Source organism: Muntiacus reevesi, chromosome 5 (assembly GCF_963930625.1).
Source record: "Muntiacus reevesi chromosome 5, mMunRee1.1, whole genome shotgun sequence".
NCBI classification, from domain to species: Eukaryota; Metazoa; Chordata; class Mammalia; order Artiodactyla; family Cervidae; genus Muntiacus; species Muntiacus reevesi.
The window spans coordinates 111,425,277-111,442,270 of NC_089253.1; the positions used below are offsets into that span (position 1 = coordinate 111,425,277).

Consider the following 16,994-nt stretch of genomic DNA (forward strand, 5'->3'; position numbering starts at 1 on the left):
TTAGAAAGTGTTCTAGTTTCATTCTTTTACAAGTGGTTGACCAGTTTTCCCAGCACCACTTGTTAAAGAGATTGTCTTTTTTCCATTGTATATCCTTGCCTCCTTTGTCAAAGATAAGGTGTCCATAGGTTCGTGGATTTATCTCTGGGCTTTCTATTCTGTTCCATTGATCTATATTTCTGTCTTTGTGCCAGTACCATACTGTCTTGATGACTGTGGCTTTGTAGTAGAGTCTGAAGTCAGGCAGGTTGATTCCTCCAGTTCCATTCTTCTTTCTCAAGATTACTTTGGCTATTTGAGGTTTTTTGTATTTCCATACAAATTGTGAAATTATTTGTTCTAGTTCTGTGAAAAATACCGTTGGTAGCTTGATAGGGATTGCATTGAGTCTATAGATTGCTTTGGGTAGAATAGCTATTTTGACAATATTGATTCTTCCAATCCATGAACACGGTATGTTTCTCCATCTGTTTGTGTCCTCTTTGATTTCTTTCATCAGTGTTTTATAGTTTTCTATGTATAGGTCTTTTGTTTCTTTAGGTAGATATACTCCTAAGTATTGGGTCCATTATTTCTAAATCCCAAAACTTACTGGCTTACAGAATAACAGTCAATTACTTATTTTGTCTCATGGTTTTAGGGCTTGAATAGACACATGAGGGCAGTTCTTACTTGAGATTGCTTGTGTGGTTGTGGTCAAATAGTGTTTGGAGTCATTTCTAAGGCTGTCTGATGCTGGCTGTCAGCTAGAACACGAACATGTACCATCTCCATGTAGCCTCAGCTTCCTCCCAAATGGAAGATTGGTTTCTAAGATCATCCCAAAATATCAGGTGGTTGCTATATTGCTTTTATTGACATTGCCTCAAATTATATGTCATCCTTGTTGTCACAGACCTGCCTAGATTGAGGGGGTGCCACCATAGACCCTACCTATTGATAGGAAGAGAAATGTCAATGTTAATATTATAAGAAGAAACATAAGGGATGAAGCAAAATTTTCAGCAGTTCTTTTACCAAAGATCTGTTAGTGGTAAATGCTCTCATTCTGACTGAAAGTGTTGTTTTGCTTTCATTATTGATTGCTATTTAACTGTGTAGGTTGTAAGTTGACAGTTATTTTCTCTAGGCACTTTGAAGATATAATTTCATTATCTTATATCTTCTTGAAAATGGCTTGTCAGCTGTCAGCAGAAGGGTTTTCAAGAAGCTGTTGCCTTATCTACTCTTCTGTAAGATGAGCTCAAGAACTTGTTAGTCTGTTATAACAGTTTCTGTTATAACCTATGTGTTCAGGAAGGGTTTCACTATCACACCCACTTTATACATAGGAAAGTAGGATTACAGGGATAATGTCATTGCCTAAGGTCATATGGTTTATACTTAGCAGAATGACCTGTTGAAATTGGTCTTGGTCTAGAGAACTCACTTCTGAATACCCTAAACTTTCTGACTGAAAAACTTAAAGTTAGTTATATTCAAGAGATATTTTTTTAGTTGGTTTCATAGAACTTTAGAAAATTTCTAAATTTAATTTGGAAGAACGTTGGGACTTCCCTGATGGTCCAGTGGTCAAGACTCAGTTCTCCCAAAGCACGGGGCCCCAGTTTGATCCCTGGGGAGGGAACCAAGATCATATATGCCTCACAGGGTGGCCTAAAAAAGAATATTAAATGACCAACAAAAGTACAAAATATCTTTGCTGTAGAAGTCAATTCACTTTTTTCCTCTGTTTTTCTAAATTTGCCTTTTTCTACCTTTTATTTTTCTGAGAGGAGAATGAGTCTGCTTGATTGAAGTGAGTATCCCCCAAAAGATTTCCATTGGTAGATGGTCTTGTCCCAAGAGACAGTTTTTAACAAATGAAACAACTGGGGTGATAAAAGCAGGAAAGAAAACTGTGTCTGAGGTGATACTGCTGACAGTCAACATCACATAATTTGGAAGACTGACGACCTGTCTTAATAAAAATTTGAATAAAAAGCTTGAATAAAAATTTCCGTCTTACGCACCAGACTAGGTCAAGATGAACTTCACATCCATGTACTAACACATGGGGCTTCCCTGGTGCTCAGATGGTGAAGAATCTGCCTGCCCATGCAGGACATCAAGGAAACCTGGGTTCGATCCGTGGGGTCCCAAAGAGTTGGACATGACTGAGCGATTCACACACACACACACACACACACACACCCCAACACATGGGGTCATTCATAGGGGAAAAAATAGGTAAACTGGTTGTTTTGATGAATTTAAAAATAAATGATTTGCTTAAATTTTTTACTTTGTAATGGATTGATTGTATATCTTAGAAATGCCTTAGAATTTACAAAGCATAGTTGGATTGGAAACAGTATTTCTAAGATTGAGAGGAGAAAGGAAAACAATGACTGTTTATTTTAGAGGATGAGTACACATGGTTAACCCAGGTTAATATGCAGGTCTGTAAAAGCAGACTGAAGGTGAATTACCAGAAAGACTGAAAAGTTCAAGAGACTTGTCAGCACAGATATCTGGGAATTCCCTGGTGTTTCAGCGGTATAGGACTCAGCACTTGCACTGCCACAACCCAGTTTTGACCGCTGGTGGGGGAACTTAGATTCCTGGAGCCATTTGGTGTAGCCAAATTAAAAGAAAAAAGAAAAATCAAAGAAGAAAGGAGTTTCAAAAGAGAAGGAATCTTTAATGGTGTCGTGTTATTACCAAGAGGCAAAAAACAAACAAACAAACAAAAAAAACCTGTCCATTAGATTGCGCAACGTAGAAGTCATTGGTGAATTTATTGGTGTTAATTTCATAAAAGATGTTAAATATCAGTTGACCACAGGGGCTTTGAGATGAAGACTAGAAACAGCAGAAGGACATCATGTAACTATAGGAGATCACAAGGCCAAGGGAAGAGATTGTGTTTGAAATTGCCTTGAGAAAACAATGGGTCAAGTGAGTATAAATGTTAGATAATGTCAGTATAAATGTTTCTTAGATAATATGTGAAAAGATAAAACCATTCATAATAAATAAACTCAGAGTTACAGCAAAACAAGTAATTTTGTAATAATAATACATGAAGTTATTCTTAACCCTTTCACTACAGTAAAATCTTAAATCTTTCAGTTTCTCAGGCCTTTTTGCTAAGGTTTCCCTTCTTAAAAGTGAAATCATACAGTTTTTGTCCTTTTGTGACAGGCTTGTTTCACTTAAGACAATGTTTTCAAAGTTCATCCATGTTGGTCGCCTGTGTCAGAGTTTCCTTTTAAAGCTCAGTAAGTGTTAGTCGCTCAGTTGTATCTGACTCTGCAACCCCATGGACTGTGCCCGCCAGGCTCCTCTGTCATGGAATTCTCCAGGCGAGAATACTGGACTGGATAGCCATTCCCTCCTCCAGGGGATCCTCCCAACACCCAGGGGTAGAACCCGGGTCTCCTGCATTGCAGGCAGATTCTTTACTGTCTGAGCACCAGGGAAGTATATATACCGTATTTTGTTTATTCATTGATTTCTTTTTTAATTTATTCATTTTCATTGGAGGTTGATTATTGTACAGTATTGTGATGGTTTTGCCATACATCAACATGAATCAGCCACAGGTATACATGTGTTCCTTCATCCTGAACCTCCCTTCCACCTCCCTCCCCACCCCATCCTTCTGGGTTGTCCCAGAGCACTGACTTTGGGTGCCCTGCTTCTTGCGTCAAACTTGACACTGGTCATCTGTTTTACATATGGTAATGCACGTGTTTGATGAACACTTAGGTTGCTTCTGCTCTTTGGCCCTTATGAGTATTACTGCTGTGAACATGGACATACAGATATCTCTGTGAGTCCCTGCTTTTAATTCTTTTGGAGGTATACCCAGAAATTGAATTGCTGGATTATGTGGTGATTCTATTTTTAATTTTGTTGAGGAACCACATACTGTTTTCCATAGCAGTTACACCATTTTACATTCTCACCAGTGGTGCACTAGGCTTCCATTTTCTCCACATCCTCATCAATTCCTGTTATTTTCTGTTGTTTTTTTAAAACAGTCGTCCTAATGGGTATGAGGTGTTATCTTGTGATTTGGTTTGCCTTTTCATAAAAAGTCTAATGCATTTTAAAAGCTCTTTCAATCTTGATTAGTTAAATGTATGTATTACAAGAGTTTTTTTACTCTTCAAATTTTTTCCTCAATTATTCTAAATAGAACATTTCTCTCATATTTTTATCTGTTATAAACAATTTCTTTATTATAGGGAGGTGTGCTTATAATAAGGCAGTAGTAAAATTGTGTCACAGCCCTGATTGCATATATTGAAATCTTCCAGCAGTAAATGGTGGAACCTCATTCTTATGTTTCTTTCACTCTTGGCTCTTATCTTGGCTCTACTCCTTCCTTTTGATCTAGAGAGATCTTATTTGCCATGTTACAATGGAAAGATAGTAAGTACCTGGTAATGAGGTGGAATTAATCAGCTAGGAAATAACATTCATAAGATATTAGGAGTAACTATGATTGTTGTACAGATTTAGCTGCAGTATCTGATCTTATGGTGGACATCATACTCTTCAAAGACTTAGTTATGAAGACTAGTTAAGCCTGATAGGGGTCTCAGCACTAAGTAGAGGAATGAGCTAGTTTGTCATACTTCTGGCCCCTTGTAATATGTTGTTAGTGCTAAGCCTAGAACTGGCCTCCAGCAGCACCATCTCAAGTAGTAAGATTACTTTTTAGCAGGAAATACAATGCCATGAAGCAAAGCAAATAAAGTAGTTATTTTGCAATAAACTACTCAGTGAATTCCACATCAGTCTCACATTCTGGGAAGTGGTCCATCTTGCTTCTAATCTTGAGATCTGTGGCTCCTCAAAGCTGAGCCAACAGTATTTAGGATGTCAACTGTGTTCATTTGCTAGGGCTGCCATAAGGAAATAGTACAGACTTGGGTAGCATAAACAACTGAAATTTGCTTCCTTATAGTTTTGGAGGCTGAAGTCCAAGAACAAGCAATGCTGACTGGGTTAGTGTCCTCAGAGGCCTCTTTCCTTGTCTTGCAAATGACTCTAAAGGAAAAACAGAACATAATTTATTTTGTTTAAATTTGTTTAAGTTGTTTAACTTTATTTATTTATTTATTTTACCATTTTTAACTATATATGGTGTTCTTTTAAAATCTGAGACTGAAAAAAAATAAAAAATAAAAAAAAAAATAAAATCTGAGACTGATGTATATCTCCCACTTACATAGCTGATTCCACCAAATTAACTATGGAAAACATGATTTTAATTTTCCTTGTAGTAAAGGACTCCAAAAAGCATACTCTTTAAGATCCAAGACTTTTTTCCTCTGGTGAGTATTTCCTCATTGTTGATTCGATAAATTTTCACTCAGTTTATCAGTGATACTGCTTAAATTCATCAGCAGCAAAATTCAGTTTGCATGTTTCTGTATCAAAAGAAGAGGAATATGGCTGGAGCTAGAGATTATCACACTAAGTGAAATAAATCAGACAGATAAAGACAACTATTTTGAAGAAAAAGAACAGAGCTCAAGGGTCAGAATGATCTGAAGTTGAATTCTCATTCGATCCATTTACTAACTCTGTCACGTAGACAGGTTAATTAACCTTTTTATATTTGTTTCCTAATCTGGAAAATGGAGTTTATAATAGTTGCTTTGTTAAATTGCAGAAATTAAAGGCGATAGCATTTGTTTCCTTTCTGGCACTGGTTAGATGCTCAGTAGTGTCCTCAATAATAATGTTGATTCACAGTAAAAAATAAGCCTTAAGTAGGTTCTTAGCTTTGGAGAACAATACAATGAGTTTCTAAATAATGCTGTAAACAAACATTTTTACTTTGTTTTAATTAACTTTTTTATTGTGTTAAAATACACATAGCATTACCGTTTTTAAGTGTTCTTAAAATGTATTAGGGCTTCCGTGGTGGCTCAGTGGTAAGCAATCTACCTGCAGTGCAGGAAATGATGTTTCGATACCTGAGTGGGGAAGATCCCCTGGAAATGGAAATGGCAACCCACTCCAGTTTTCTTTCTTGGGAAATCCCATGGACAGAGAAGCCTGGTGGGCTATACAGTCCATGGGGTTGCAAAGAGTTAGATACAACTGAGTGCACATGTGCATAAAAATGTGTTAATGGAGTATTAAATATATTCATATTGTTGTGTAACCATCACCACATCCATAACCATAACTCTTTTCATCTTGTTTAACTGAAACTCTATTTCCATTAAATATAATAACTTCTCATTTCTTCTTCCTCCCAGCCCTTGGCAGCACCTGATGCCTGTCTATAATTTTGATTGCTCTAGGTATATACACAAAAGAATTGAAAATAATGTCTTGTTATCAAGCAAAGGGCTTGCTGCCCAAATTTGCATATAAGCCAATACTGTGGCACCAGCTTTTGAGAAGAGAAAGGGCTTTATTGTGAGGTTTAATTGGCAAGGAAATGAGGAGGCGTGGCTCTCAATTCTGTCTCTTCATTCTGGGCTTTGGTCAAGTGTTCATGAGTTAGAAGAAAAGGGTTGGTTTGCAGAAGCCCTGGAGGGGCAGGTATCCAGGGCAGGGCTTTGGAGTCTGTCCATTTGTGGTGAGGTTAGGTTCAGTGGCTTTAGAACCAGATCTTCCTGCCCCAGGGACCGTACACTTCTGACAGGGTCTGGTCACATCTGGCCCTTTCGTTCCGGAGAAGGGGGAAGCTTTGGTTCTGGGTGTTACTTGAGGTCAAATTTTTCTCTTCTGAGCATGCTTTGGCTGCATGACTTGTGGTTTTGTTCCGTTTGTCTCTGAAAAACAACTCAGTATCTTGTTAGAAACAGGATAGGGCCAGTTTGGGCTGGTTCTGCAATTATAGTCTCAAAGAGATATTTACGTACCTATGTTCATAGCAGCATGAGCCACAGTAAGTAAAAAGTGAAAGTAATTCTTGTCCGTCAACAGATGAATAAATAAGCAAAATGAGGTATGTACATACAATGGAATATTATTTAGCCTTAAAAAGGAAGGAAATTCTGACAGATGCTACAATGTGGATGAACCCTGAGTAGCATGGATGAACAGTGAGTAAAATAAGTCATATAATTTAAGCTTATTTTTAATGTTCTTCAAACATGAAAAACTACTTAAAATATCATATTACTGTTAAACTGCCTTGCCAGCAGGGAACATAATTTATTCAGTTCTGTGGGATGTAAATTATGATTTATAAATATCCATGAATATGCTGTGTTTTCTTTTGAATTTTTAGAGTTAGATATTAAACTTGAATATTCTAGACTTATTTCCGCACTCCTGAGTTTGATGGTCTACTTTTTCTATCTAGGAGGAAAGTTTTATTTGAATTTTTAAAATCCTTATTTAAAAATTAGTCCATTTTAATACATTATTTGATTTTTAATTTTAGTCAAATTATTAACTTTTGAAAATTTTTGAGTGGTATACTCTTTTTTTCTTTAACAAGATGGATAGATATTTATCTAATATTGGATGAGATGGAAATGAAGTTTGTTTAATTCAGATTAACATGCTGCTTACTTAATGTTAATTGTTCATCGATAGAGAACTCAAAGTGCTTATGTGGTTAAGAGTTAGAACTTCTAGTGAATGTTGGTTCTGCTACTGACTTCCTTTGTGGCTTTGAGAAAGATCTAACAACTTCAAAGATTTAGTGTTGGAATGTACACAAAATAGTTTGCCAGAAGCATTTGATAAAAGGCAAATTAACCAGGTGGCGATTTTAAAAGACTATTTCATTTGATTTCATAAAATCACGTAATGCAAGAAGTTTTAAGGGTTATCCTTTTTTATTAGTGAATAAAAACATGGGGTCCAGAGTCAAACTAACAGAGATTTAGGTACCTACCACCACTCTGTAATCTTGGGCAAGTGTATTACAACCCTAGACCTTGGTTTCTACATCTGAAAACTGGTTTTCATAGCAGGTAATATTTATTTACATGTGCCAGGATTTCTGCTAAACATTTTAATTTTAGACACATTATTTTATTTGCTTCATATAATCACTTTATTTAGTAAATGCTGCGTTCTCCTCATTTCACAGATGAGGAGCTGGGGTACAGAAAAGTAGGTAATGTGATTAACTTGGTTTGTAAATAATCTTTGAGCTGCAGATTAAATCCTGCGTCAATCTGTTCCCCAATTCTGATTCCAAAATTCTAAAGTAAAATTTCGTGATTATAACAACTTGAGGATAGGCAGCCATGTCTTCTAATTTTTTTATATCCCATAGCTCTTAGTATCATATACATTTGAGAGTATAGTATACATTTGATATGTATTTATTGATTGTTAGGAATTTCTCTTAAAAAAACATGTAGATATATTTATAAAAAAATAATGGCCACTTTGTCTAGGGGCTCGTTCTTTCTATTATTCTTTTTAAAAGTTGCCATTGAAGGGTAATTTTAGGACTTTCATTCTAAGACTCTTTTGTCTTCATGCTGGTATTTTTTAAAAACAAACAAGAAAGCTATAGAGAAGGCTGGCCTCTCAAGAATTTTTGTGTGGGGAATTACTTAAGGCATGAAAGTCCATAAACCATTTTTCTCCATTTCATTTTTTGTGTATTTTCAACAAACTGTACTTGCAGTTAGTAAAAGTTGGCAATTTTTGTTTATACCAGGCCAAATTCCATTCTCATAAACTCAGAGTTCATTGGCCTTATTAAAGTCTAAAAGCCCTAATTGAGTATATTTTAGTAAAAATTATCTACTCAATTTGGGGCTCAGTTTACCTCAGAACATTTTTTAAGAGTAGCATTTAAGAGTAGTAGGTTTCATAACAAATCCTACAACATATATCCTTGTTTTTAAAAATAGCATGTATGATTTTATTCTGATTATATCAATAATATATCTGTGAATGATGCTGACATCCTAGTTAACCCTTTCCTCGTTAGAAGGTAATACTGTAATATTTTGTCAAATAGTCGAGTATTTAAGTTTGTACTATGTAGATCATTGTACATTTCAGTAAATTTATTTATAAAATCATTGAATTGTTAAAGTGAGTGAATTTTATGGTATGTAAACTGTACCTCAGTAAAACTGTTAAAAAATAAAACCATGCTAGGAGTTGACAGTTTTTTTTCAATGTTTTGCTAATTGGAAAACTCGGATGATGTAATTAATTTTCTTTATTTCATGCTGTGGTTATGCTTTGTTGCTATAGATAAGTAACTGATTTACCAAAACTAATTTTTTTGTGAAATATTTCAGGACGGAGAAATGTTTACTTTATTTTCTGGCAAAGAGCATACTTTCTTTCGTAATATAAGCTTGAAATTTATAAGACTCTTTTATAAAACATCTTGTTTCATTTATTTTTTTAACCCTCTTTTATGGACAGTTTGGATTATTTCCGAAGTTATAAAAAAGAATGGGTATAAATTATTCCACATTGCTGATTGTTTGTTTACACTAAATTGGAACGGATTATTTTTTCCATTGCTTTTAAAAACATTGGTTTAACTTATCTATATAGCTTTGTTCTCATTTTAAAAAACAAAGTACTTATGGACCCTTTCCAATATGTTTATTGTCTGCTTTTTCTTTCTTTTGGGTTTTGATATTATTTATATTTTAAAATTACTTGTTGGGACAGTAACTTTTTCCATGAAACTTATTTTTAGGAAGACTTTTGTATGTTCTTAAAGATACTTGGTATGTGTTTTCTCCAAAGGAGAAGGATCCATTTAAAAATTTTACTGTGTCCTGAAAAATTATTTTATGAAAGCTATCTTGCAAGTTTAATAAGGGCCAACTTTTTAAAAGATCTAATTAAGATGTTATAGAGATCAGCTAACTAATACTTGACAACATCAAGCATTGGCAAGGATGTGAGGACCTAGAGACATTGTTGTAATTAAAAGGCACTTGAAATTTAAGAATTAATTGGGGTGGCTTGATTTCTCATTAGTTAAATCATGCACTTATTCTGTGACTTGAAACTATTAGACATTAGATGATGATAATAGTTGTCATTGTTACTATTTTATATATACCAATATATAGTGCTTGCTGTTTTATCAGACACTGTCATCAAGACTTTACTTATAGCAACTTGTTTAATTCTATGATCCTATGAAGTAAAGACTACTACTTACCTTGTTTAACAGATAAGGAAAATAAGTCACACAGAACTCAAAAACACAGATCCCCAGGTAGACATTGTTCTTAACCACTTTATCATAATATGAGGACTGCTTTCTTTTTCTTTTTTCCCTTTTTTTTCCCGTTTTCTTTTTTAAAAGAAAAGATTCATCTTGAAAGAATTAAAAAGTACTTAGTATAAAAAAATGAGAATACTTACTGCTAGAAGGATAAACATGTTCTTCCATTTCCTTCTTTATTTCTTCCTTCTTTCCATTTTGTTATGTTTTTATGTTATTTTTATGAGTAAGTGTTATTTCCAGTGACTGACAGAGTCTGATTACTGATGCTTTCTCAGAGACTTCTAGGCAGTTAGTTCAAACAGTGTTATTTGAATTTAGTCACATAATCCTTATTAGTACTTTTTAATGTGTATGATAGTTTATATCACTTGTCCATTTGCATTGGTTACACATTTTTGTGGGAAATCTTTATCTGCTGCTTAAAAAATAAGGAGTGTAAATATACTTCGCATTTCCATCTAACTTTTGAAAAATCTGTATCATTGTAACTCAAAATGTGAACTGTAATTTCACATAAGAATGCTAATAGTTGATTAATTAATGACATATTAATATAAGTAAATAAAAATATTTTAATAAATTGATATTTCATATCAATTGATAATTGATATTTGTTGAAGTAAGCACATGGTTTTATAACTTCAGTTGATAAATTAAACCCAAAAAAGGTTGTAAACATTGTAATAAGCTTATTATACATACTGAGAATAAAGTATCTCTCAGTATGAATATGTTTTGGGAGAAAAGTTCAAGGTATTGTTTTGTTTTTTTCTTAAATCAGTTCATTCCCCCTCTTTGTTTTTATTTTATTTTTTAGGATTTTGGCCCCCAACAGTAATTATCAGGATATTGAGACCCTCTATAACTTCCTAATCAAGTATGAGGTAGGAGAAATATTTTTAAATGTTTATCATATTTCCATCACAATCAAGTTTTAATATAAACAAACAGAGGTGTTCTAAACTGGAATGCTATTTAATTGCTGTTTACTTTAAGTTCTTAAATGCCACCAAAATTTGCCAGCGACATTCATTGTCTTTCATTCTCTTAAGTAAGCACATGTGGTAGAGACCTATACTAATACAACATGGAATTGTTTCCCATCAGGGACGCTGTTGGTATGCTGGATAGGTCATTTCTTCATTGTGTGGAACGTTGCAGGATGCTTCAACATCTCTGACCCTCAGATACTAATGCTGGTACTCTCTCAGTCATTGTGACAACCAGAAATACCCTCCCACCGCACCCAACTCATACACCCAGAGGGCCTCTAGGGAGAAAGAACCACCTCCGGTTGAGCACCACTGATTACTGAAAAGGAAAGCTATAATTTAGTTTTCTCCATAGCAGCAGCATAGACCCTGGAATTAAAGCTCTTATGAGGCTCCAGTGTATTTTGTAAATTAATCTGCATGCTTTTCTTATCCTTGTTGATCCAGGGCAGGTATTCTGTTGATCTTCTTTTGTTTGCCTAAAGTTCTTTGCCCATGTGCCCATATATTCTTTCTTTTTGAGGGTGTGTGTGTTTAAGTTTAAAATGCCCTAAATATAGGAATATGACATATATTCAGGTGTCCCTTTTCTTGTGAAGTTGAACATCTTTATATGTATTTCTTTGCTTTTATTCCTGATTAGCTCTTCAACTTTTTTTTTTTTTAATTAAAAAAAAACTTTTGGTTTGGCTCTGCTGGATCTTTGTTGATGTGCAAGGGCTTTCTCTAGTTGTGGTGCACAGGCTTCTCATCGTGGTGGCTTCGCTTGTTACAGAGTGTGGGCTGTAGCGCACAGGCTCAGTAGTTGAGGCTCATGGGCTTAGTTGCTCCGAGGTATGTGGAATCTTCCTGGAGCAGGGATCAAACCTATGTACCCTGCATTGGAAGGTGGATTCTTTTTTTTTTTTTTTTTTAATTTTATTTTATTAGTTGGAGGCCAATTACTTCACAACATTTCAGTGGGTTTTGTCATACATTGACACGAATCAGCCATTGAGTTACACATATTCCCCATCCCGATCCCCCCTCCCACCTCCCTCTCCACCCGACTCCTCTGGGTCCTCCCAGTGCACCAGGCCCGAGCACTCGTCTCATGCATCCCACCTGAGCTAGTGATCTGATTCACCATAGATAATATACATGCTGTTCTTTTGAAACATCCCACCCTCACCTTCTCCCACGGAGTTCAAAAGTCTGTTCTGTACTTCTGTGTTTCTTTTTCTGTTTTGCATATAGGGTTATCGTTACCATCTTTCTAAATTCCGTATATATGTGTTAGTATGCTGTAATGTTCTTTATCTTTCTGGCTTACTTCACTCTGTATAATGGGCTCCAGTTTCGTCCATCTCATTAGAACTGATTCAAATGAATTCTTTTTAACGGCTGAGTAATATTCCATGGTGTATATGTACCACAGCTTCCTTATCCATTCATCTGCGGATGGGCATCTAGGTTGCTTCCATGTCCTGGCTATTATAAACAGTGCTGCGATGAACATTGGGGTGCACGTGTCTCTTTCAGATCTGGTTTCCTCGGTGTGTATGCCCAGAAGTGGGATTGCTGGGTCATATGGCAGTTCTCTTTCCAGTTTTTTAAGAAATCTCCACACTGTTTTCCATAGTAGCTGTACTAGTTTGCATTCCCACCAACAGTGTAAGAGGGTTCCCTTTTCTCCACACCCTCTCCAGCATTTATTGCTTGTAGACTTTTGGATAGCAGCCATCCTGACTGGCGTGTAATGGTATCTCATTGTGGTTTTGATTTGCATTTCTCTAATAATGAGTGATGTTGAGCATCTTTTCATGTGTTTGTTAGCCATCTGTATGTCTTCTTTGGAGAAATGTCTGTTTAGTTCTTTGGCCCATTTTTTGATTGGGTCATTTATATTTCTGGAATTGAGCTTCAGGAGTTGCTTGTATTGGAAGGTGGATTCTTAACCATTGGGCCACCAGGGAAGTCCTCTTTAACTTTTTTATGCCACATCTTATATTAAGAACCTAGTGTTGAAGAACACAGACTCTGAAATCAAACTAGTCATGTTCAGATGGTTCTGCCTCCAGTTAAGTGTGTAATCTTAGAAGAGTTATCTTATTCTCCTTGTCTCAGTTGCATCATCTCCCATCTTGTAAAATGGGAGTAACATAAGTAGATAAATTACAGCTATTCTTTAAATAAGACTAAATAACTTAATATGTGTAAAGTGCTCCAAATAGTACCAGGCACAAAGTAAGTGTTCAGTAAGTGTTACTTTTCTTATTTAAGGAAGGAATGGTGTTTATGTGTATCTTTTAAAAGTTACCCTTAATATGTTCAGTTCAGTTCAGTCGCTCAGTTGTGTCCATCTCTGCGGCCCCATGGACTGCAGCAGGCTAGCCTTTGCCATCCGTCATCAACTCCCGGAGCTTAACTCAAACTCATGCCCATCAAGTCGGTGATGCCATCCAACCATCCCATCCTCTGTCGTCTCCGTCTCCTCCTGCCTTCAACCTTTTCTAGCATCAGGGTCTTTTCGAAAGAGTCAGTTCTTCACATCAGGTGGCCAAAGTATTGGAGTTTGAGTTTCCAGCATCAGTTCTTTCAATGAATATTCAGGACTGGTTTCCTTTAGGATTGACTGGTTGAACCTCCTTGCAGTCCAAGGGACTCTCAAGAGTCTTCTCCCACACCAAAGTTCTTAATGCTGTATAACCACATTTATGTGATTATTAAGATAGTTTCCTCTTTTGAGATGATTTGGTGAAATAATTATTTCATCATACTTTCTGAATTTCAATCCAGTAGAAATTTATTTGGAGAAACAATGGGACAATTTTAAAATCCTATATCCTGGAAAAACCTGATATATAGGTCTTTGGGGGGTTTAGTACTTTATATTGCTGAGAGCACTGGGAGAAAAGACCCAATTTGTTATTTATAAGAATATGTGGATCTGAGTCCCAGATTTTTAAAGTTATTTCTATTAGCAGAACTTCATCCCCAAAAGCAATTATTACATTGAATGTATTTTTCTCATAAACAGTGATAGGGACAATCTAAATTTTTTAAGATGTTTGGCTGTTATTATACTTACCTTTGCTTCCTGATCTTGATTTTTTAAGAATTAAGAATAATATGACCATTTCTCATATTTGGCACTCACTGTTAAGAAGTTACAACTAAGAATTAATGATACCAATTCCATTTTACAATCATAACTCTTGATGTTTACTGACAAGGGGTATCTTTTAGTTATTTGTTTTCTGGAAATTAAAATTGTGCACTTAAGCACAGAAATGATACTTAATAGTGTAATTTGAAACATCCTAATATGACTAATTTAAAATATCTTGTATCAAAACTAATGAAGATAGTGAAATGATATATTTCAGGCTAGAACCTGTGATGTATGTCATGAATCTGTGTTTTAGTTTTCCTTTATTAGTAGGTTCACTGCCTACTTTAGAAGTCATCTACTATAACCTGGAGTCACATCACCCCAGCCATGTTCTGGGATAAGGGTTTGAATAGATGTGGGTGATTGTTTTCAAAACTACAGATAAATCAGATAGTTTTTTTTTTCCCTAAAATCTGCTAATGGCTTCAAGAACTTCTTTGTATTTATATTATGTCAAGTTCAGAATCAGTTCTTTAGCTGATTTTTCTCAACAGTTGATAGAGAATAGAGTATTCCTTTTATCTTATGATCAAAGATCTGCAGTGTTGGCTGTTGACATTTGCTGGCCTAAGTCTGGATACATTTGTAGGTCCCAGCATGTTGGGGCAATAGTGAAAATATCAAAGGCCCTGGAGATGATCAGGGCAGAACATGTAGAAAAATAGGAATCAGATTGGTTGATAGGTTAACTCTAAGTGTATATCTTAAAACATTTTTAGATGATTATTTTAGTAAAAATTATAAAGTACCTAAAAGTTAATCATGATAAATCATACACCACTTTCTTAAATCATTAAATATAATAGTAAATATTATGTATAATTAAATAACATTGAACTGTATATAAATATAATCCTAATTTTCAGCAAAAATTGAGGATTATATATATTTCAAATTTATATTTAAAAACTATGTTAAAAAAACAACTGTATGTTTAGTGAATGGAACATTTTCTATACAGATATGTTGAATTTGTTATGAAAATACTGAAAGAAGCTCATGGAACTTGCAAATAAGCAATGCCCTAAACTCTCCAGAAGACTTTCATGATATAAATCTTTAAAGTAGTGTTAATTAAGTCAATATAGGAACATTTTTCCTCATCAAAAATGTATATGCTAATACTAGCATAAGTATTTTTAAAAGTAAAGTGAATAGATGATAGTTTCATTTAGTTTCCCTTCACTAATTCAGAATTTCTAAAAAGTTAGACAGTATGTTATTTCTTGAGTAATCCGGGGCTAAGGGCTAAGTCGCTTCAGTCATGTGTCTGATTCTGCGACCCTATGAACTGTAGCCCCCCTACCAGGCTCCTCTGTCCATGGGATTTTCCAGGCAAGAACACTGGAGTGCGTAGCCATTTTCTTCTCCAGGGGATCTTCCTGACCCAGGGATTGAACACCTGTCTCTTACGTCTCCTGCATTGGCAGGCGGGTTCTTTACCACTGGTGCCACCTGGGAAGCCCCCCTTGAGTAATCTGATTAAAAGAAATTCCTTCTACAAATTTCCAGTTTCTTCCTTGCAGCATAAGTAAAATATTGCCTAAATCAGTGGTAAGTTTCAAGAAGTACAGGATACCTTCACTGTGTTCTCCACATGTGCCACAAAAAGTTTTTGTATGATGAAGGACTTTTACTTTTATAGTATTATAAATTGTGAATTATAATAGATAATTATAAACTTAAACATTTGTTTAAATATGTAGACATTGATAGTTGGAAAAACACATTTCTTTAGAAAGTGTCTATAAATCATCCATTTCTCAAAACAGAGTTTTCCACACAGTTTATTACCTTAGTGTTTAAAGTTATTCAGTAATAACTTTCAGAAGGGTCAACCATAGTATTCAAGTGTTGCTAGAGTTGACTACTTAACTTTTTCTTTCAGCTTGAATTATTTCTAATGTTAATGAAATAAACAAGGTATGGCTGATTCTGCTTATAACAGTCTACCTGTATGACCCAAATCTATTTTAGTCCTTTAGGCATAGGTATTAAATGTTAACAATTTATTTACTTTTCCCAGAAAATAAATATTGAATAAGTATATTAGGACTAGGCTAATTGATGCATAAAATCTGCTGATAAGAGCCAGTAATAGTAGAATTTGATGTTGCATGTATTATACACATTTTTTTCCTGTCTGATTTCTAAAGTGATCATCTGCTTCGTTGGGAGTCCCACAAATCCCAGGACCATCTCACTTCTTCTGGTTCTGTTAATAAGTTGTAACAATAGGACTAATATTTTTACACATAGTTCAGTGTTAAGTGTTATGTTCACTGAACTTCTAATTGTCATTATTTAGTCCTTTTTATGCAAAAGCTAAAAACTTGACATTCTCCTCCTTCAGAATATGGACCATTCTAATTGTGCTCTCACCTTTCATTTGACTTAATATGTATTTTTAATAGCTATATCTTGATTCTTTTCAGGTAAATAAAAATGTCAAATTTACTGCCCAGGAACTTTATGATTGTGTTTCACAGGCTGAGTATCGGTAAGTCATATATGTATGTATAGTCATATATATGTGTATGTAGATATATTAGTATAGCACTGCTTGGTGGTGGTGAATGGTTCTTTTTATGTCTTCACTATACTGTGATTTTTTTTTTTAGCCTTTATAAATGTGAAACAGTTCATACATATA

General features: G+C 34.9%; 1 protein-coding gene across 5 annotated transcripts in view; it reads left to right on the forward strand.

Annotated features, from left to right (window-relative positions):
* Positions 1 to 16,994, forward strand: part of SWT1 (SWT1 RNA endoribonuclease homolog) — a 104,654-nt gene that overhangs the window by 78,711 nt on the left and 8,949 nt on the right. For all 5 annotated transcript variants that reach the window (XM_065936197.1, XM_065936199.1, XM_065936200.1 and 2 more), the window contains 2 exons: positions 11,013 to 11,079; positions 16,777 to 16,841. In XM_065936197.1, coding sequence (XP_065792269.1) covers positions 11,013 to 11,079; positions 16,777 to 16,841 — 132 coding nt within the window. The remainder of the gene's footprint in view (positions 1 to 11,012; positions 11,080 to 16,776; positions 16,842 to 16,994) is intronic.